The 21,294-nt window shown below is 36.8% G+C and overlaps 1 protein-coding gene across 2 annotated transcripts; it reads left to right on the top strand.

Annotated features, from left to right (window-relative positions):
- The first annotated feature begins 1,228 nt into the window (after positions 1-1,228).
- snx2 (sorting nexin 2) lies at positions 1,229-15,071 on the top strand. Of its 2 annotated transcripts, none has more exons than XM_055168376.2 (15): positions 1,229-1,272; positions 4,826-4,958; positions 5,278-5,423; positions 7,187-7,253; positions 8,253-8,296; positions 8,374-8,515; positions 8,644-8,722; positions 9,212-9,287; positions 9,750-9,863; positions 10,096-10,189; positions 11,471-11,676; positions 11,816-11,959; positions 13,078-13,158; positions 13,246-13,317; positions 14,486-15,071. In XM_055168376.2, exons 2-15 carry the CDS (start codon positions 4,907-4,909, stop codon positions 14,534-14,536), a joined length of 1,368 nt encoding a protein of 455 aa, XP_055024351.2. In that variant the 5' UTR covers positions 1,229-1,272; positions 4,826-4,906; the 3' UTR covers positions 14,537-15,071. The 2 variants fall into 2 exon arrangements, with proteins under 2 accessions (XP_055024351.2, XP_055024349.2); XM_055168374.2 differs by lacking the exon at positions 1,229-1,272 and adding an exon at positions 3,111-3,331.
- Positions 15,072-21,294: the final 6,223 nt, after the last annotated feature.

The following is a 21,294-nucleotide window of genomic DNA, read 5'->3' as shown; positions in this document are numbered from 1 at the left end:
AAATGTAGCTCATGTCAGTCAATCTGGTGGCTGTCTTTGACCTTTGACCTCCTGTCAGGCTTCTTGCCCTTAGAAATAGTTCATATAAAGACAGCTGACAGCCTTTGTTTTGTTATATAACGATCCCACTTTAAAGTATTTCTCTAGGATATATAATCTAAGGGCCACAGAGGAACCACTTTATTGTGCTATCCCTGTTTTGATATCTTGTTTGTGTCAAATAAACATAAATCCACATTCAGCATACAGTACACACACTAGCTGCAGGTCATCTGTTACTTGTTCGAGAGGATTAATGTCCTGTGAAATGAGAGAATGATAAGTGCTCCTATAGCTCAGTGGTGGAGCATCGTGTTAGCAGCGCTAAAGGTTTGAAATCACATACTGAAAATAAATCAAATGTACACCTTGTGAAGTCGCTTTGGATAAAAGCATAAATGTAAATAAAGTGCAGAGACTCAAACCTGTGTGACAGAAGAACTTGCACTGAAATAAAAACTTGTGGACTTGTTTGCACATTATTGAATAAAGTTTTCTTAAAATGAAATCAACATGAATTAGCATTAATTTATTTGAAGAAAACTTTTTTTTCAATGCAGAAACCTTTTATTTTTCTTCTAAATAATAATAATAATACACCAGCGTGCACTAGTTTATTAAGTATAGAAAGACATAATGACAGATAGTCCTTTATTAAATGAGAGAAATCATTTAGTTCATGTCATGACACTTTTATAATAACCATAAACATTGAGATATTTATACTGCACATATTGTGTTTAAAGACACAACACACGACTGACAGATCATCAGACTGTTTCACTGCATGGGTCACACTGACCTCTAGTTTTGCTTTATGCCACCCTCAGATTCAAGAACTGCTTTGAGAACAAACATGAACATTTCTCCAAATCAAATATTTGGATATTGAAATGGAGTCTGAGGAATGTCATTTTACTCTCCCAGTGTTTCTCTGCGTGAACCTGCTGAAGAATTCATCTGAAAGACATTATTACGTGCAGGGATCTTGCATTGTTTTCTTTGATTTATATAGGGATGAGATGTTTAATCTTAACTTTTGATGTGGCTGAATCTGAAAAATGTTTTCACTCATTTCATTTGTTGACTCATAAACTAAATCACCAAACAAGCACGCAGCTGCTTCATACAGTATTTATCATCACATATTGATTCGTGGGTTTCTTGTCCTTCTTTCCAGCGTTTGATGTCGGTGTTTGCCGGAGCTCTCGAGTGTCGGCTGGTTATTCATTGGTAAGCAGTGTTTCTTTTAACCCGTTTCATTGATCTCCGGGTTTCTCCCATTAAAGCATCCGTGCGTCTCAGGCGGCTGGAGTCTCGTGGTGCTGGTGAAAACCTCTGGAGAGCTGCGGCATCATTTCTTCTCGTGTACCTCCATCCACCTTATTTGTTGTAAATAGCAGCTCATTAGAGGCGCTCGGACATGAGGCGTTCTGTCACGGCTCGATGGCAGCTCAGGTTGTTTGTAATTCGGTGTTGTACACCAGGAGATAAAAGTCCCTTAGGAAGCTGCTGTGAGTTCTCAATGCTTCAGATGTAGATGAACTGTGAAGTGTGTGCAGATCAGTGAGTTTTGACATCAGATGGGATAGAATCAATCATTTTCTAACTAAAACTTGGACTAAACTTAAGATAACTCACCCTTGGCCTGCAGGTGCTCCACTGTCTCCAGTTTGACTGTGATGTTGACAGAGGACATTTTAAAAGTTTACCTTACAGTAAATATATATATATTACTACATTAATTGTTGAATTATTATTAAATAAATCAAATATATCAATTTCTGTATTTTTATATAGGTCTACATTTATTGTTTTTGAAGGTTTTATCCTCAATAGTTTTTAGATGAGCAGAGCTGTCAATGACAAAGAAATTATATTATATGTAAGTTATATTGATGTCAAATCTTGTTTAAGTTGACTTAGATAATAGTTTATCAGCTAATAAATGTGACAGGGCACGATCGGGAAACATAACTAATATTTCTTGAATTCACTTTGTTAATGGTTTCATTCACACACAATAATGGAGGCACACAAAAATCAGCCGCAGTTAATGACTGAGCTGCCTATCTAGATACTCTCCCAAAAAATCTGCTCTCGCGTTTAATGCCCTAATCTACACCGTCCTGTCTAGTTGACTGCCAGTCTATGTTTTAAAAACATCATTTTAAAGAACAAACTTGTTTAAACGTAAAACAGAGGACATTCACAAGATGACAAATACAGTATTTTACAATAGATATACCTTTCAAATTTTTCACAACTTCACGACTTAACACATTTTAGTGGAAAAGTTAGAAAAACTATCTTTCCAAAATGCCTGTACAGAAATAGCATGATTCTTTACTATAGCATTCTTTTTCAATGTCCATGAACTTAGAGCAGTGGTTCTCAAACTTTTTTCCCTTGGTTACGGTGCATTCCTTCGTGCCCCCCCAAAGAAAATTTATGACAAAAACTGTTCTAAAATTAATTTTTTAATTAAACAAAACATATTAAGTTATACAACGTAGTGCTGTTGGTTGGTAGCCTTATTTTTATTAGGTTTAATTACACAGAATTCATGATAAAGTAATGTATTTTATAAAATGTCATAAAACTGCGGCCCCCCTGGCACCATCTCGTGGCCCCCGTGGGGGCCCCGGACCCCAGTTTGAGAACCTCTGACTTAGAGAGCAACAAATTAGTTGGATATATTTTGTGTAATATCTTCAGATGAATTTCTCTTACTTTACTTGAAATATAAAATGTATAGTGCTTAATTAACATCCCTAATGATGGAATTTCAATCAAATTTCCCTCTTCTTTTTTAATCAAATATATTTGTACAATTTATAAGGAAATTATCAACCTTATAATAAGTCATTCGCTTCAAAAAATAAAGAAAAATCTATAAATATCATTAAATGTTGAATCCTGAACAAAGAAAGAAAGACCAGTAAAGATAAATCTGGATAAACCTTCCGCTTTTGTTAACTAAACTCCACCTAGAATAGTCAGATCACTTCTTAACCAATGATCAAAGGCAGCTTAGTAGATGTAGAAACGGCCGCGCGTCCTGCGCAGTGAGGGCGGAGCACGAGGTGCACGAAGCGCTTCTGTCATGGGACTCAGTCACATGACTGTCTTCATCGTGCACTGACTCTCGCGCTGTCACTTTATTCGGCTGTTATTGTTGAAGATGGCGGAGGAAAGAGAACCTCCACCTTTGCACGACGATGTACAGACGGACTTTACAGAACTCGAAGACGGCGAGGATTTGTTCGTCAGTACAATGAGCGTGATCGAGGTGAGACGACACGACGCGCTCATAATGACTCGCGTTTACTCTCAGCGGATTCACTCTTTACTGACGGGAAGTTTACACGCAGCGCTGCTTAACATGTGTGTGCACAAATCAGTGTTTACACACAGTTGTACGTTATCTGCGCATTTTCTTTTCATCCTGACAGATTTATTTAATTTAAAGAACGACTAAAGATGCACAACACGCATGCGCGACGCGGCTGCTCGCTGAACATCAACACTGCGTCATATGAGCGCAGAGAGAATATTCAAACTGTCACGAAGACGAATTTTATTCAAAATAACCAGTTACTAGTTCACACACGTTTAATTAATATTGTGACAATTATTTTAATGAAATTAGTAACCTTTTAATTATAAAATTAACGCTTTTAAGTTATTAACAGTTCCATTTTGTTGACAGGATACTACATAGTAATTTCACGTTTTGCATGATTTAGTATGTGAAATCATGTTATTTTGTAATAGTAACACTGTATTTTAATCTTTAAGAGCATATACAACAGTAGTCCCTCTTTGCGGCACATTTCTTATAAAATACTATGATTGTACCCTTAGTAGTGCTCCACTTCACTACTAGTACTTCTGACAGCAGACATAAACTTATTTAACAGATCCATTCATCTGTTTTTGTGTTAGAAAGTAAAAGTGTGTGATCATGTGACTTTTATGTCATAACACCCTCTTTCTCATCACACATCTGGTCATGAGTTTCTCGTGTGTGTGTGTGTGTGTGTGTGTGTGTGTGTGTGTTTATGACAGAAGTAGTAAACTTTAACTTTAATCATCTACTGACATGAAGGCCATGAGCTCTGTTAGCTGAATATCAATTATAATCTGATTCTCTTTTATTGGGGAAGACTTTAAAAAATAATCCCCCCCCCAAAAAAAAAAAATTCTTCACTTGTTTTGTAATTATTTTTAAGAAGAGATGATGTATTTGGCTTAAGATCAGAATCACAGGGATTCCTGTGGAGTTTCCTTCCTCCTGTTAACTCTCGGACACAAGCGTTCACTTCCAGAATCCAGACAGAATATCCAGAAATATCCAAGTTAAAATTAACCATTTACAACCTCAAAGTTAGTATTTTTGAAGTTGATGTATATTATCAGTAAAATTAATTGGTTTCTAGTGAGTATTAGAGTTTTGATTTGGTGGGTTAGGTTTGTTTAATTTGGGTTGGAGCTGAACTCTTGTCTTTTTTTTTTTAGTTTATTTATAATATAAATTTTATTTTATCATGATATGAAAAGGCTTTGAATGAAACAATTTTAATGATTAGTTAGTAGTTTAATAGAGAAGATTGATGCCTGTGATTTGATCGTACTGATACTGATACCTTCAGGTTTCTGTACTGAGCCATCTCTTCATTATTCTGTCTGTGTGTTTGTCCTTTGGGTTTATTTCTGTGATTGTCTTTAAATTTTAAACTAAGCATAAGAATAAGTGAATGCACAATCATGTTTTGTCTTAAAGTCCAGTTCAACATCTCCAGAACCAGCAAACCTGCAAGCAGAAGACATCAGTAGGAGCACCAATGGACCCAAACACGCCGAGATGATACTAGATGATGATGATGACGATGATGATCAGGATGACCTCTTTGCTGGTGTGATGTTTTTTGTATTGCTCATTTTAAAAGATCACTTGATTAGATTAGCTTAGCAACCACATGGAAAAGCCCTAGCAACAGCCCGCATCACTGTGGAAGTGGAAACCCAGCTCATCCTCCTCTCAGAAATGTTGAAATATAGTTTAGAATTGATCAGTAAACAACGGTCAAAGCCATCGATTCACTTCATCATCATAGTCCTGATGACTAGTTGTTTTACTGTATTAACCAACTGACTGACTAACCCAGCAGTGTTTTTCTCTCAGTTTGAATGAGTTTAAACTGCATCTGAAATGTTTTTTTAACGTCTGTGTAGAAGCGACAGACGAGGTTTCACTGGACAGTCCAGAGCGACAGCCGATTCTGTCTGACGGCCCGTCTCCCGCCATCACACCCGTCACACCCACCGTCATGATGAACCCAAGAGTCGACGTGGCCGCTTTTGACCGATTGATGGAGGAGGTGAGTGAGTGAGCTACTTTTAAAATCTGCACAACTAACTCCCTGATGACTTCAGGTTAAATTTGCAAGCTGGTTATATGATGACCATACATTGGTATTTTAAATTAATTTTGGTAGCAGTTTCACCGAAAATGTAACCCTCATAGACACGGAATAGAAAAATATTTTTTGTGATATAAGGTTTTCTAAAGGCTGTGTTGTGTTTTGGATTGTTGTTGTGAAAGTGCGGTATACGTCTGACGAGATGATGATGATGATGTTGTACACATAGAAGCGCATGTAAGAAATGTGTGTGATGTCACATGTTTATTTTATACTAGGGGTCTTCATCTAATCTTCTTCGAGGACCAGATTTTATTGTAAATATAATGTTGGCCCAACTTTTATCACTATTTTTACCTTTTTATATATTTTTTACTTTTACTTTTATATTTTTTGCCACCACCACCAGCCTTGTTGTTTTAGAAGTTTTAATGTCCATCCATATAGACCCCTTCACGGTTTACGTCACAGGCTGTTCCCACTGCGCATGTCGGGGTCAGAAAAGTCATTACAGCAGATTGAGTTGCGTATTATTCGGTATCGTCAAAAATGCCTACTTACGTCGTGGGCTGTGAAAATCGCACCAGGTCTTCCGTTAAGTTTTCGCGATTCATGCAGAATCTCAAAAACAAAAAAATACAACATCTGCGTCTGCAAGCAATTAACGTGCAGACTGGGACAATGCAAATATCAAAGAGGCTTGTGTTTGTAGTGCTCACTTCATTTGAGGTAAGTCATCATTTTTCAGCACTGTTAGATTAAATTATAAAGCCTAAATGGTATGAACAGTTCGACCCCGTGCTGCGCGTGCACCCGATAGTCATTCAATGTTTACAAACCTTGAAGGGGTCTATTTATTTTTCAATCTATTTTATTAAGATACAAACAAGAAATAACAGGAAATATGTACAAAAAAATAAAAAACATTTCAGGACTAAATGTCTTATTCAGGCATCGTCGGTGTTAACTGTGACCTTTCTTGGCACTAAACAAATCTTAAGCATTTTTTTAAGCAAAATGAAGTAAAAAGACTAATTTCTTTAAAATTAGAAATTAGGATTTAATCTTATTTAGATTTAAGAAATCCTGCAGTTTCCTGCTATTGCTCAAGTAGAAGGGGAGTTTACCCTAAAAACTTATTATTTTTATACAGTTTTTAATACTGTATACACATTTCCAGTATTTTCTGCATGTATTCTATTTATTATTATTATTATTATTATTATAATATATGTTATAACATGTTGTTTTTGTTACTTTTTGTTATAGGTCATATTTTTTTTTAAAACATGCATTTTTAAAAAAGATACACAATTCTGGTATCCCATAATTTGCTTTTTAATTACGGAAAACAAATTTTCTTTTTAAATATTTTAAAAACAATTGGAGTTTAACATTGCAAGAGCCAAATGTTAATAGTTCAACTATTGTTGCAAATAATGAACACATGTAGAGCTCCTAAACTTTTTTTGTTTATAACGGTTTAACTTTTATAAATAGTTAATAGTCTTCACAACATATCTCTTCTCCTAATTTCTTTTCTAATCGTCCTTTCGGCCGTCATTTGTCACGTACAGTTGAAATGTAAAAGTAACCACGCTGATTGTAAATCAGACAAAGATGACCTGCGGGCCGGATAAAGAGGATTGGAGGGCCGCATCTGGCCCGCGGGTCGCCAGTTGACTAGCCCTGTAATATACTAATGAACTTTTATGATCTAGGATGAAGATGAAGAAAACAGGGACACATTTGACATCCAGATTTCAGTGTCTGACCCTGAGAAAGTGGGTAAGAATGAGAATATTTCTCTGTGTCTCTCTCTTCACTGCTGTCTGTGTTATGAAGAAAAGCCTTTGGCCTCGTGAGACGAGTGTTTGCCGACATCTCTTGCCGTACATTGTAAAATCAATAGACCTTTTCAAATGTTATCAGGTGGTGGATTTGCTCTCTGCTTCTCGGGAGTGTATTTACTGTTTTATTAGTTCCTGCAAACACCACACAATAAATAAATACCTTGAGAAACGATGAGAAAGAGGCGTTTTCATACACACTAGTTTTACATTAATAACATAAATCTTTAATATTTGTAGCACATCGTCTCTGTTATCATGATTAAATCCCAAAAACTGCTGTGTTTAGTGAGAAATCTTTCATTTAAAAAACATTTCCGTCCGTCTCTTTTAAAGCAGAAACAAACTGTCTGTCGCTTTACTTTGAGGAAAAGTTCAATTGTTTTATTGCCTTCAGTTTCCGAGGGTTCCCACGGGTCATGGAATTTCTGGAATATCATGGAATTTTAAACGTTTTTTCCAGACATTGAAAGTCAGGGAATTTTATATTTTTTGCCAATATGGAATATCAGGGATTTTTGTTTGTTGCTTTAAATTTATCAAAATGTAATCTTGTGATGTAACGAAAACAATTTCCGTGTCTCTGATGACTTCAATTTAAACAGCCGTTTATTGGCAATGTTAATTTATTTTTATTAAGCTACATTTTTATAAACTCACGGTTTACACTACATTATCAGGCTCACGGCATCTCAGACAGGTCAAGGAAATTCAGCTTTTAAGTCCATGAAATTCAGGGAATTTGACTTAAGAGTGGGAACCTAGAGATACGTTGAAATGTATTTTTAATGTTATTCATATTTTTAAGCTCATTACCTCAACTTCTGTAAAATTAAATAAAAATCATCATCATGATTTTAAGCTGAACATCAGTACCCTTGATATTAGTTAGTTATTCTGTACCAGTTATTTATTAGTGTATGTGTATTTTGTTTAGGTGATGGCATGAATGCGTTCATGGTTTATAAAGTGAGCACTAAGGTGAGTAAAAGACTTTGATTTACAGATTGTGATGTTCTGGACCTTCATGAGTACTTTAAGATTTCTGTATCTCTAAGACCAGCCTGGCCATTTTCACCAGAGATGAGTTCTCAGTCAAGAGGAGGTTTAGTGATTTTCTGGGTTTGCACAGTAAATTAGCATCCAAATACATTCACATTGGATACATTGTGCCACCTGCTCCAGAGAAAAGCATTGTGGGTAAGTTTTCCTATGTATGAAATAACCATGCGAATATATATTTGCTTCAAAAGATCTAAATGTAATGATGTCAGGACACACGTGTGAAGGAATTAATGTTGAGCCGATTTGTGTTTGGTCTGTTATAGGAATGACAAAAGTCAAAGTTGGGAAAGAGGATTTATCATCGACAGAGTTTGTGGAAAAAAGAAGATCAGCTTTGGAAAGGTATTTAAATCTAACCACACAACACAAATAAACATTCATGCACTTTTAGTCAATATACGCTCATTTAATGCTCACCAATCGGTCATTGAATTGTCTTCATTTAGTTTCATATGATCGTCTGTGTTTCTGCTCTTTTCTTTTCTCCTGAATGTTGTCTCTCTGAATGTTTTAACAATGCGAGCTGTTGTTGTGAAAAGATCAGTTGTGTTTGGGTGTTTAGTGGCTAAAAGGTTAAACAACAAATATTAGATAAATGATGATGGTTGAGCTCGGGAGGTTTAGCAGCTGGTTTTGCACGAGCTGATGAAGGGAATAAAAATGAAAGTTAAGTGAGGTTCTGACATTTCATTGCCCTTTTTATCAGCCCAGTGACTGACGTAAAGGTCACGGCGTTTGGGGGGCTTTTCCTCCGTCGGCTCGTGTAGACTATTTGTTAAAGAACTGAATCCGGACAGGGGAGTTTTACGAGCAACGTCTGGTGTGTTTCAGGTATCTAATGAGGACCGTCAAACATCCCGCGCTGCTCAAAGATCCGGATGTTCTGCAGTTTCTGGAGAGTTCAGAGGTATGGTGAGAACCACATTTATCTTGAAGATGTGCTTAAATATGTAAACGTTCCTCATTCTCGGCGGTTTTCTCGACCGTGCTCGAGCCGAACCTTTCCAATGAATTTCAGCTCCTCGAGTCATTTGTTTCCCGTTGGGTCACGTCAACGGCGTACGAGCCGAGAAGCGTCTGTATTAACTATGTATAATGGAGGACTGACTGGAGCAATTGTAAAGGGCTAAATGGTCCAGGGGCAATTGAAAGCTATTTTTGCCGGCGGGCCCTCTGAGAGTTTTCCTGGGTGAAACGTATTAAATTGGAGGCAGCATTGAAATGTATGGGACCGGAGAAAATCCCAGTGTGCTCCCGGTGGAGGGCGGGGTTGCGGGGAGGGAGGGAGGAGAAAAGGTCCCTGTGGGATCGGATCTGAGCCGCGGCCTGTTAACCGGTTTGTTTGCCCTTATTTGTCATTTTATCCCAGCTGCCGCGAGCGGTTAGCACACAGGCGCTGAGTGGGGCCGGAATATTGAGGATGGTAAACAAAGCGGCCGACGCTGTCAACAAAATGACAATCAAGATGAATGAATCGGATGCGGTAAGGGTCTGATTTCTGGACTTGAATAATGAGACGAATTAATGAGCTGCTTTCTGGCCTGAATCCTGAGATCTGAGAGAGAGAGAGAGAGAGAGTGTGTGTGTGTGTGTGTGTGTGTGTGACATTTTAAGTTTCTTTAAAAAGGTTTTTATTTCAATGTATTGAAATGCATGAATAGAGTTTATCCCCATCCCCGTGTGTCTCCTCTTGACTCGTGTGTTTCTCATTGAAGTGGTTCGAGGAGAAACAGCTTCAGTTTGAGAATCTGGATGTTCAGCTCAGAAAACTTCACGCAAGTGTTGAATCTCTCGTGTGTCACCGGAAGGGTAAGAAACTTTGACACAACAGCTGTTGAACAGATGATTCATGTGACAGCCGTCAGCCAGTGTCATTCAGCCGTAATCATTACTGATGACATCACAGTGACATCACTGCAGACGACTTCTGTCATATATTTGCAGTCGAATGTGACCCGTGCTGTCTAAATGAGTGGGAATGCACAGAGTGTAATTTTGTCCAAAAGAAAGTATAAATGTCACTTTTGCTTGAAATAAAAATAAGTACATTAAGCACTCGTTTATCGATCCCAATGCTCAAATAGTCATTAAACATCTAAAATGATCTTTATTTATATATTTTCAAAATACAGCACAGATCTTTCGTTATACGGTGTTGAACATGACCATTTCTGGCTGTTTTTTGTGTATCTTTAAATGCAAAGAAAACTTCTGTTCCCCTCCCCGTATGTAAAGTAAGGTGTAGTGCTTTGGACAACATCAAAACATGTTTCTGATAGAAACTACACGCTCATAAGGCGGAGTCTGTGAGTGGTTATGGTTGTGGTGTAATCAATGTGACATCACATTGATAGGGGATCCCCAACAGCCTGTTTTGTGTGACTGCTGCAGTTTAAAGGAGATTAGACAAAGAAGAAGAGATGGATTTGTATAATAAGAGGTTTCTGCACTCACACTGGCAACTCATTTTCTGATAGAAACACATTTAAAAGTGCTTTTTTTAGGTTAAGGAGGCTTTAAGAGCGATAAGACATGAAAATGATCTTCCTCACACTTATTGACAGATCTGAAGCATGCACATAGACACCGATATATACACAAATACACAAAATTTACGGTTTTTGACAAGAATTCACACAGATATAATCTGTTATGTCTTGAGTTAATGTTTGTCACGTACAGTGGAAACGTAAAAGTAACTACACAAATTTTAAATCAGACAAAGATGACCGGCGGGTCGGATAAAGATGACCGGAGAGCCGAATTTGGCATGCTGGTCACCAGTTGACCAGCCCTGCAGTAGATCTTAAAGCTGTTTCAATGTCAACAAACAATAAAAGAAAAATTTGAACATATATTTTCCTATAGATATTGTTTTTGACTTTTTGTGTGATTTTGTTGATCTTTAACTGAGTTTTTCTCAAAATTTGACTCGATCAACTTCAAACAGGTGTAGCTCTGTCATTTTGTCAGATTTCAGATTTTTTTAATAGAGAATGTCAAAATATAAATAACTTGTTTTTGAAAATGTGCTCATTCTGACTCAGTTTGCCAGCACGGGTCACAAATATACTTTTGTTGGTCTTTCAGAGTTGTCCATAAACACGGCAGCCTTCGCAAAAAGCACCGCCATGCTGGGAAACTCTGAGGATCACACGGCGCTGTCGCGGGCGCTGTCACAGCTGGCTGAGGTGGAGGAGAAGATGGATCAGCTACATCAGGAGCAGGCGTATGCTGATTTCTATCTTTTCGCTGAGCTGTTGGGAGACTACGTACGACTTCTCACCGCGGTTAAGGTGAATGAAAATGTGTCCACACCATTACTGTGATACCGCTACAACGACATGCTTTACACTTAACCATTAAAAATATCTTAAGATTTAAACTCAGGATCTTTGTTATTGTTGCTGTTCATCATGTGTTTGTACTCTGTAGGGAGTGTTTGACCAGCGGATGAAGACTTGGGGTAAATGGCAGGACGCACAGGTTATGCTGCAACGCAAGAGAGAGGCGGAGGCAAAGCTTCAGTACGCCAATAAACCCGACAAACTTCAACAGGCCAAAGAGGAAATCAAGGAGGTAACAACTATACATGTTAACTTCACAGTATTTACAGTCAAGGTCCAAAACTGACTGTCAGTTGGAGGTGAATTTCTCACTGGCTGTATTTTGCATTATTTTTCTTTAATTCACTGCGACAGAAATGTTTGTAAAGTGGAGATTTTGTTGCTCATATTTTCTTGTGACAGTTAGTGTGTCTTTGATTTGTTTTGCTGGAGATAAAGCATTACATTTACAGTTTAATATGAAGCGTGCCTTTCATAGCAGTTACTGGCGAATGGTTGATTCATGTTTTGGTGAATGTTTATTTTGGACCCTGTGAGCATCGCCAGCTCTTCTTCCCTTCAGTTCATTCATATCTCGACTGTTTACTCCAAATCACCAGACAGATGCAAAACTTCATGACAATTATTGATTCTTTTAAACGCAAACATTATCAGCTTCTTTAATTTCTGCATTTCCCCTGTCACGCCCCTCAAAGGAGATTATGGAGGTAGGACCTTTGCTTTTGATTTTATTTGCTGTCTTACATCACGTCTGGTCTTTAAAAATACTTCATGCCACTACTATATTCACACAATGTACATCTAATAGGTCTGTGTAATTTTGAGTTATGTGTGTTGTTGTTAAACTCTGGATCATTATTCACTTTATGACAGAAAAACCCACTTAATTTTCATCTTTAGTTTGAGAATTAACTTCTTTATCTGTATGTACATGGCTCGATGTGGTAGGATTCATATTTGTGCTTTATCCCCATAAATCTCATCTGTTTGAAGTCATCACCTTCGGTCACATCATGATCTTTAATCGTCTGATGAAACGGTCATACATTGGGGTGGTTTCTTGGGCAGGGTTTATCCTAGTCCCAGACTAAAATGCATATTTGAGCTTGGAAACATCTTGCATTGACACATCTTAACATATATAAGTGCCATTGTTTTGATGCACACCAGTATTATTTTTTGTAAGGTATGTTTGTAAAAACTACTCAAATGTCCTAATATAACTAAGACCTGGTCCTGGATTAATCTAAACCCTGTCCGGGAAACTGACTTTGTGTTTGATCTACACACAGAAAGTCATAAATGTGTCTTTTTCTTGTGTCTTGTGTGTGTGTTTTTTGTGTTATTCAGTGGGAAAGTAAAGTACAACAGGGTGAAAGAGATTTTGAACAGATATCAAAAAACATCCGGCGTGAGTTGGGAAGATTTGAGGTGAGTTCAGCTGTCACAATGTTTTTAAAAGCGCTTTTGAAATAAACAAGCGGCTTCTCTGAACCGAGTGTCTCTATCTCTTGACAGAAAGATCGAGTGAAGGATTTTAAAGTGGTTATCCTGAAATATCTGGAGTCACTGGTTCACACCCAACAGCAGGTATCTGTTCAGAATTAAAAGATACTCTTGGATAAAAGTGTTTGCTAAATATAAATAAAGGTCCATGAATCATAATGAACCAATAACTAGATTAATTACTTACTTAAAGAGGAACTAAACCAACCTTTTTAGTTAATGATCTGTAAGAATGATGCTTTATTAGTGCTGTTCGTTGATTTTAGTAAGTTTTTTGACGTTTGAATATAAAGTGTTTCAATACTACAATATATGGTGTAAACACGTCTGAGTGCTGCCCTCTTCAGGTTGAACGGTATCTACTGCAGTTGAATTTTTCTTATTGGATGTTGGGTCCAAAAATTCCCTTGTGATGTAAGCAGGTTCAAGATCACCACGCCCTTGTTACGATCTCACCACACACTTAGTTCGTTCCCTCTATCTCCGTTGGGATCTGCCCACTTTTCTTGCATTTTTTAAATATTGATAGTGGGTGGAGTCAGGCTCTGACCAGGGGTTTAGTTACGCTTTAAACATAATCTAATGCTAAGTTAAAGGATGTACTAAACGTAAACTAATGAAGAGTCATCATTAACATGACATGTTTGTTAGTTGTTAGTTAATGTATTAGTTTACAATGAATTTATGTGTTAAGTTCATGTTGTAGTTAATAATGACTCTTCATTAGTTTCTGTTTAGTACATGCCTAAACTTAGCATTACTTCATATTTAAGTAAGAATTAATCTAGGTATTGATTCATTATGATTCAATTCAATTTTATTTACATTGCGCTTTTTACAATTGGTAGTTGTTTCAAAGCAGCTTTATATTAATAGAAGCGAGGACGAGACAGTGAGAGAGAAACAAAATCCGATTAGTGTAGGGGCCGTTCGCATGTAACGCAAGTGTCACACAGTGTTGTGTTTTAATATCTACTCGGTTTCAGACAGGCCAGCTATTGCGGCATTAGTATATTACCCAGACGAGTTATGTTAATGCTTTGTTCTGTACAGGTTAACTATTGCGAGATAAGTACATTTACTAGACAAATTATGTGACTGCTTTGTTAAAGAAAAAAGTCTGTATGGATTCATGGACCTTTATTATAAAGTGTTACCTATAAATCATCCAATTAGAGTAAACTTTGATATTACATGAGCAGTGATGTAAATATATTCATGTTATTTTTGTTATCTTTGTCTCTGTTTTTAGTTAATAAAATATTGGGAGGCATTCTTACCAGAAGCCAAAGCTATCGCATAATCAGACAAACGCACAGCCCGACCGGACGTCTCTCTTTCTTTCTTTCTTCAACAGTATGCTGCACGGACTTCATTAAAAACGAAATAACACTACAGTCAAATGATTCAGATTCTTGATGTACTTTCTATCTTTCTGATGTTTTACTCTCAGTGTGGTCAGATGAAGTCTTTCTTTCTTATATCATTCAAATGAAAGTCATTGATTTAAAGTGATAATAGGCAATGATCCGAAAGGGGAATGCCTTTATTTTCAAATGAAAGCGTTATTCTCAGAATCAGTATTTAAGAGTATTAATCATATTATTATTATGTCCATGAGGATTCAAGATGGATCTCAGTCCCCAACTTTGACACTTGTGTCTACGTATATACATATGTACATTTTTTTTTTAAATTTTGTTTTATTTGCTTTGTAGCCTTAAATCTTTTGAAAGTTTGTTTGATTCAGAGATTTTTAAGTCACAGGTATTTTTTACCTTTACATTCCTGTCCAACGATATCTGAGACTTAATAAAGAATTAAATCAAGTATCACAACTTGAGTGAATGTTGTTTTTTACCGTGACATTTTTGTGTTGATGTCACTCGCAGGTTTTCAGTTTTCTGAAGTGAATCTGTCATGTCTATAAACTCAGTTTTTGAGAAATGTTAATTTAGTTTTGATCTTTGTCAGTGTCATTCACCCTGTTAGTGCAGAACTAAAACAGCAGCCGCCCGCCGATGGTCTGTGAATGTCACATCTTTGCTTAAACAGAAACTGTGTTCTTGACAAGCCCATAGAGGATACTTCACATCTCTGCATATACATCACACATCACGACCATCATCCTTTGCTTCATGGCTGTCGTATTGACAAGCTGTCATATAGCAGCGCTGCATTAAGAGTTAAGTGTGTCTGTGAGGAAGACTGTGATGAAGACACTCTCTTTGTTCCCTATAGGACACCATCTACAGAAGAACTCCTCATGTAAATCTGCTAAAATCACGACAGCATTTAATCAACAATAAACAAAAATTGCATTCAGTAAAGTGCATGCATGCATCTCAATGGGTGATTCTCATTGGTGGTTACTGTAGTAAAATCATGGTTTTGTCAGTGGAAAAAATTACTACAAAATCACAGAAAGTAAATTTTACGTCTCGACTATATGATGTTCATAGTGTAGTACAGTAATATCACATCACGTGTTATATTCATATTTTGAGATAGCAATGATTTATTTCCATGATAAAGTTGTAAACAATAGTGTAGGTAAACACCACAATACATTTAGCAGTAAACATACATAAAGCATTACACAAATATATTAAAAGATTCACATATTGCAAATGTTTAAGTTGCTTTCTTATTACTTGAGAAAAAATAATCTTCATATTTATTTATTTTAATTTGTTTTTAAGAACCAAAAGCAAAAGTTTATCTTTACGATATTTGCATTTATTAATAAAATATGGTGCATAAATTAAAATAAAGTTAATAAAAAACGGTTCCTCTTATTGAAGGGGGGCGGGGCCTTTGTAAAACCAAACCAAATATTTTCTAAATATAGGTGGGTTTAAATACGCATATGTGGTAATGACGCGTGTGTGGTGACGTCATTGGTCGAGCGCGAGGCGAGCAGCTTTTCAGGTAACGTTAATGAAGAATTAAACTTTCGAGTTCTAATACAGAAATCGACACAATTAAGAGCTTCGTGCGTCTATGTTAAACTAAAATCATTTGGGGGAAATGCTATAAAATGTTAAATGACGGTAGGACAAATAAAATCTTTACAGTACAGTCGTGTAGAATTAAATGAACTCTGAAGAGAATCAAAAAATTCCGCCTCAGCTGTAGCAAAATCGACGATACTGTAATAAAGAAACACAGAAACACTGATAAAACACTGTCGCTTTGTTATTTATCGTATCTCCAGTAGCGGTGTTATGTTGTGTTATGGTCAGGCTTTCAGATAAGAGGCCAATGAGGAGAAGAGACTGTAATTATTTGTGTCCTGTCAGAGTCGTGTGATTTAAATCTCTGCCAACACGAGACAAATATGGGTCCGATCCACAACAACTCGACTGAAATTACTTCAGTTTGTCATCAACGCTTCTGCCATCTCAACCAAACAATAATCATCAGCTGAGAAATAAAAACACATTTCATTTACTTTCAGTAAACAAACTGCGTTCTTGAATATGTTGATTTTTCATCAGATGGATTCATTTATATATTAAAGCTCTCTTTGAGAAATGCCTCTGTGTGAAAGTTTCCTGATTTGGCAAATTTGTAGTTCACGGTCCAGAGAGAGATAAGAGCGCTGAGACTATCCAGCATCATTCATTTCTTTCTCTTATCTCTTTGGCAAGGTTCTTTATAATCCTGGCCTGAGAGAAATGATTTCTGTGTTGTTGTGTGTTAGCTTTAATTTAAACACCGTGGCGTGGGTCATCTGTGGGCTTTGTCTCTCGTGTAAGAGTCAGATGAAGTCTTTGGCCTTTGATGATACTGTAAATATGGGCGACTATTAAACTTTATTCAGTGCGTGTGTTTGAAACGAGAGGTCTTGGCTGCACAGATCAGATGATTACATCTACAATATGAATGAGATTATAAATGACTTCATACAGACAGATGTTGACCCGCGTGATCTTTATAACTATAACGTTATGAAGTCTCGTGCTTTAAACCAAACATCTGCTTTGTACCGAGAGACCCTTTACATATCTGATCTGATCAATAAAGAGTTTTAACAACGTGTTCATGTCTAAAGCAGAAATCAACTACAGCTAAAAGCAGATTTACATCTTGGAGGAGATTGATATTTAGATGAGAGCGGGGCACGCTTTTTGTTTTTGGCTCTATCAAATATTTAAGTTAGATGAATCATTTTTTTACACAATCAACACACACATCTCTGCTACAGATTTGCACACCCAACTCAGACATCGAAAAACACATCAAAACAAATTCACATGAGATCTTCTGACAGTAAGAGAAAAAGACTAAAAGCACAGATTGTTCGGCCCTGTAGAAATATATCTCTGTCACAATTATAACCCCGTGTTAGTTTGTGCCCCGCTCTTTATTTTAATGTTTTTTACAGATCATATAAGCACACAAAGCTCTCAATAACGTGCAGTTAATTGCATATTTGCATGCATTAGCAGTCTTTAATAGAGGCGGCCTTGCACACCCCCTGGATTTCATTGTTTCTTAAAAATATTGATCTCCATTAATTGACTTTCTGTCTCAGGCCTAATGATTAAACTCAAAGTGCAACCTTTGCTTTGAATTTGTGAATTCCCTCAGGTATCTTATGATTCTCATAAACGCTGCTGAAGAGCTCAGACCGGCTTTACTGAAGATGTTTATATACTTTTCCACAAAGGACATCAAGGTATGTGTATTTTTTTAGAGATAAAAGATGTTTAGATGTTTTATCCTTGATTTTATTTGACTGAAGATGCTGGTCAAACCTTACTGTATATTTAGGCTTGGGTGGAAATATTGAACGGTCATTTGCATACATAAATCTATGTTTCATCGATGAACCTGCGGCTGTCTGATGTTTAATAAACTCTTCAGGCTTTGCTGTTAAACATAAACTAAAATAACAGCCTCATGCAAAGCATTCTGAAAAACAAAATCTGAAGGAAAAAAACAGAAAAAGGTTGGTGATGCCCAGAATGCTTTGCATGAGGCTCTTATTTTATAGTTTTAGTCTGTATAGATAAAGACTCATTTAAACAAACTGTTGCTAGTAAATAACATTAATTTAAATCTACAGTAAGTTACTGGCAAACAGCTGCATAACTACAGCAAATATATGACATTGTTTTTAACAATAAGATAAAGCTGCTGTAAGCGGTGTTATTTTAATACCTCAATGACTGGCAAATAATTCAACACCTTAAAGCCGTGTTCACTTTTGTTTGGCTTCTTGTCTGTTAATGTGTTTGATTCAACAGATGATGATGATGATGATATTCCTCCTCACTTCTGTTGTGTTGTGTTAAAGGTCAGAATGCAATGGGATTTCATTTAATAGCGAGTCAGCGGGCGCTGGCGGTGTCAAATGACTTTGGCTCAGAGTTCTTCCCATTTCATTAGCTGCCGCTTGCCAATTCTTCACCCTGTAAATGTATTGTGACGCGCCCGGCGTTTAGTATGCACGAGATTATGAACGAGCGCAGTGAGAAGTTAATAGGGCCGATGAGCGGTCGACATCTTTACCAAGCAATCAGCGGATCTTTAACACAATAGAAATACAGCTGACGTGAAGTGATGAAGTCTCGTGCTTTAAAGCGAACGTATTGAGACTCTTTAGAGATATCAGCTCATCTGCTCCATTGAATAGTTTTACTCTGATCAATAAACAGTTTTCTGTGGCCTTTCGCTGGTGTCACTTGTCATTGGAGAATGTAAATGCATGTCAGAAACTATCCTGACACTTTCCCTGTGCTACATTACCACTGAGGAAAAAAGGCCATCAGCAATAAAACAGACGGATCTGCTTTCTCGTTGTATGTCAGATAACTTCAGGTTTCATTCAGGCTGTAAAAACAACACATTATAAAGACAGACCTTTAAACTGTCTTATTCAAGTATCATAAAATATATCATAAACCAAACAGAATGAAACCGTCAGTGTTTCTTACACTGTAATAAATTAGCTGTAATTATGCAGCTGCTTGCCAGTAACTTACTGTAGAAGATAAAGACTGAAAATGCTAAGCTTTGAACAAACTGTTGCCAGTAAATTACATAAATGTAAAATCTACAGTAAGTTACTGGCAGCTGGTGACCGGTATAATACTGCAATTTTTTATTTTAATACTGTATATTTAAGGTGTTGCTTATATAGATGTAAAGAGAGAAAGTCTCAGTTGTGCACGGTAGCCGAGACTTTTGAGATGCGTTTGGTCTCAACTTCTTAGTGCTTATTAAGATTTCAAAGATACAAACCGTAGTTCAGTAATTGCTTTCTTGAATCTGCCTTTAATAATTACACGTGGCAAAGCAGCAGTGAAAATGAGAAAGGCAGAGACTAATGGAAAACTAGATTTTTTTCACTGAATTAGAGAGCAGGACGATCCATATATTGACAATCCATCACGAAGAACCGGATCAGGAAAAGTGTTCCAGACTGTCCGGGAACAAGGAGGCAAACTGGGTGTGATGCAGCGTGGCACCACAGCTTCAGAAAGAGAGAGAGAAATACAGAGATACAGAGATAGTAAGACAGACATAGAGAGAGATGTATTTTTGGGTATTTTATTAAGAATGTGAGATTATCATAGACAAATGGACAAAAAATATTGATTGTAAATGATTTTATTAGAACCCTATGAAATCCATTTTATTTTTTCCCAAATTTAGTTTTATTTTTTTCTCATAAAAAAGTATTTAATTTTTCTGGTTTCTGGTTTTAATGGTTTCAGTTATTAAAAAGCATCTTATCAACTGAAAACATTAAATAAATACAATTCTTGAAAGTTTTATTTAAAATTACACACAGGCTGATGTATTTTGGCTGTCTAACTGCAATGTACTACAAACAGGCTACTGACAAATAACCAAATGTTTTGTTTTTTCTTTTAAGCTTTGATAAAACATGTTTGTGCTCTGATGAGGCAACGCTTGTCATTGTTTGCAAAAAACGGACGTACTTTTCTTTTCGTCCAATATTACACAAAAGGAAAATGTTTCTGCACATTTCTGTCATTTGCTGATTTTGACTAGCATTTGAAAAAGAGTTGACTGAAATGACTGAAAGTAAACGTTGGCGAATTCTGTGACATTCTGCGTTTACAGTAAATTACATTTTTACGTTTGAGTCTGTGATTTTTTGCATCACAGAAATCATAGGGACTATTTTATTATGGGACTAGAGAAGTAACACAATGAAGGATCAATCACATTCAGATTCAAGCTACACAATATTTTTGTGTTTTTCCTGGGAATCTTTGATCTCTTTAACTACAAGAACACCACTTCATACAAAACAACCACAAATAAAGAGAAATCTCAGAAATTCTCTCTTGAAGTTTCTTTTATCCAAACTTCTGATGCTTGTTCAGTTCCTGTGAAATTCTGTCAAGACCCCCCCCCCAAAAAAAGATTTTTGTACAAACTCACGCTTCCCTGCTTGACGCAAAGGTACAAATTACATGATTATGATGTATCATGTATTCGCAAAAGTCTCTTTGTTCAGGAGAAAAATCAATAGAGAAGCTCCTGGAGCGCCTCGGCTTTTACATTTCCAGAAAGGACGGCTCTAGAATTGCTGATTCTACATTTCGAATGACAGTGATTCATATGGCCGTGCCGTCCGGTTAGTTGGCTAACTTATACCTGAGGGTCTCCGGCTGACATTTCATCTACAACTTTGGGAAAGGTTAAGGGCCGCCAGGCTACGAGCTGCAGGAAACCTTTAACACGGGCTTATTTTTAGAGTCTAAAAGGAAAAACTCTGCTTTGTTTGGTCTTGTCTTTCTCAAGAGAGCGGATGAGTAATTTACTAGGTCTGTTTTACAGAAGCTGTGTACAGGTGAAGTTGAACTAGAAGAAGACCTGTTTCTATTTTAAAAACATGTCGGGGTGACGAATGACAACGAATGGCTTTGCAGGAGAAGTGTAAAGAGTGGATGAAGAGCAGGTGAGTATCTGTGTTCATTCTGTGTCATCATTACTCGACTGTATGATGAAATCTAGAAACTGTTTTCTGTCTGGATGTGTTGTAGACACACAGTGTTGTGTAAAATCCAGTGTGAA

Source organism: Misgurnus anguillicaudatus, chromosome 5, assembly GCF_027580225.2.
Source record: "Misgurnus anguillicaudatus chromosome 5, ASM2758022v2, whole genome shotgun sequence".
NCBI lineage: Eukaryota > Metazoa > Chordata > Actinopteri > Cypriniformes > Cobitidae > Misgurnus > Misgurnus anguillicaudatus.
This window is presented reverse-complemented; position numbering and strand designations above follow the sequence as displayed.

What these genes read in the sequence shown, in the direction of transcription:
- snx2 (XM_055168374.2), top strand. Translation starts at nt 3,224, where the DNA reads ATGGCGGAGGAAAGAGAACCTCCACCTTTGCACGACGATGTACAGACG. An exon ending in GTCTGACCCTGAGAAAGTGG is followed by an intron (nt 7,254 to 8,252) that starts GTAAGAATGAGA and finishes TATTTTGTTTAG; the next exon opens with GTGATGGCATGAATGCGTTC. An exon ending in CCAAAGAGGAAATCAAGGAG is followed by an intron (nt 11,960 to 13,077) that starts GTAACAACTATA and finishes TGTGTTATTCAG; the next exon opens with TGGGAAAGTAAAGTACAACA.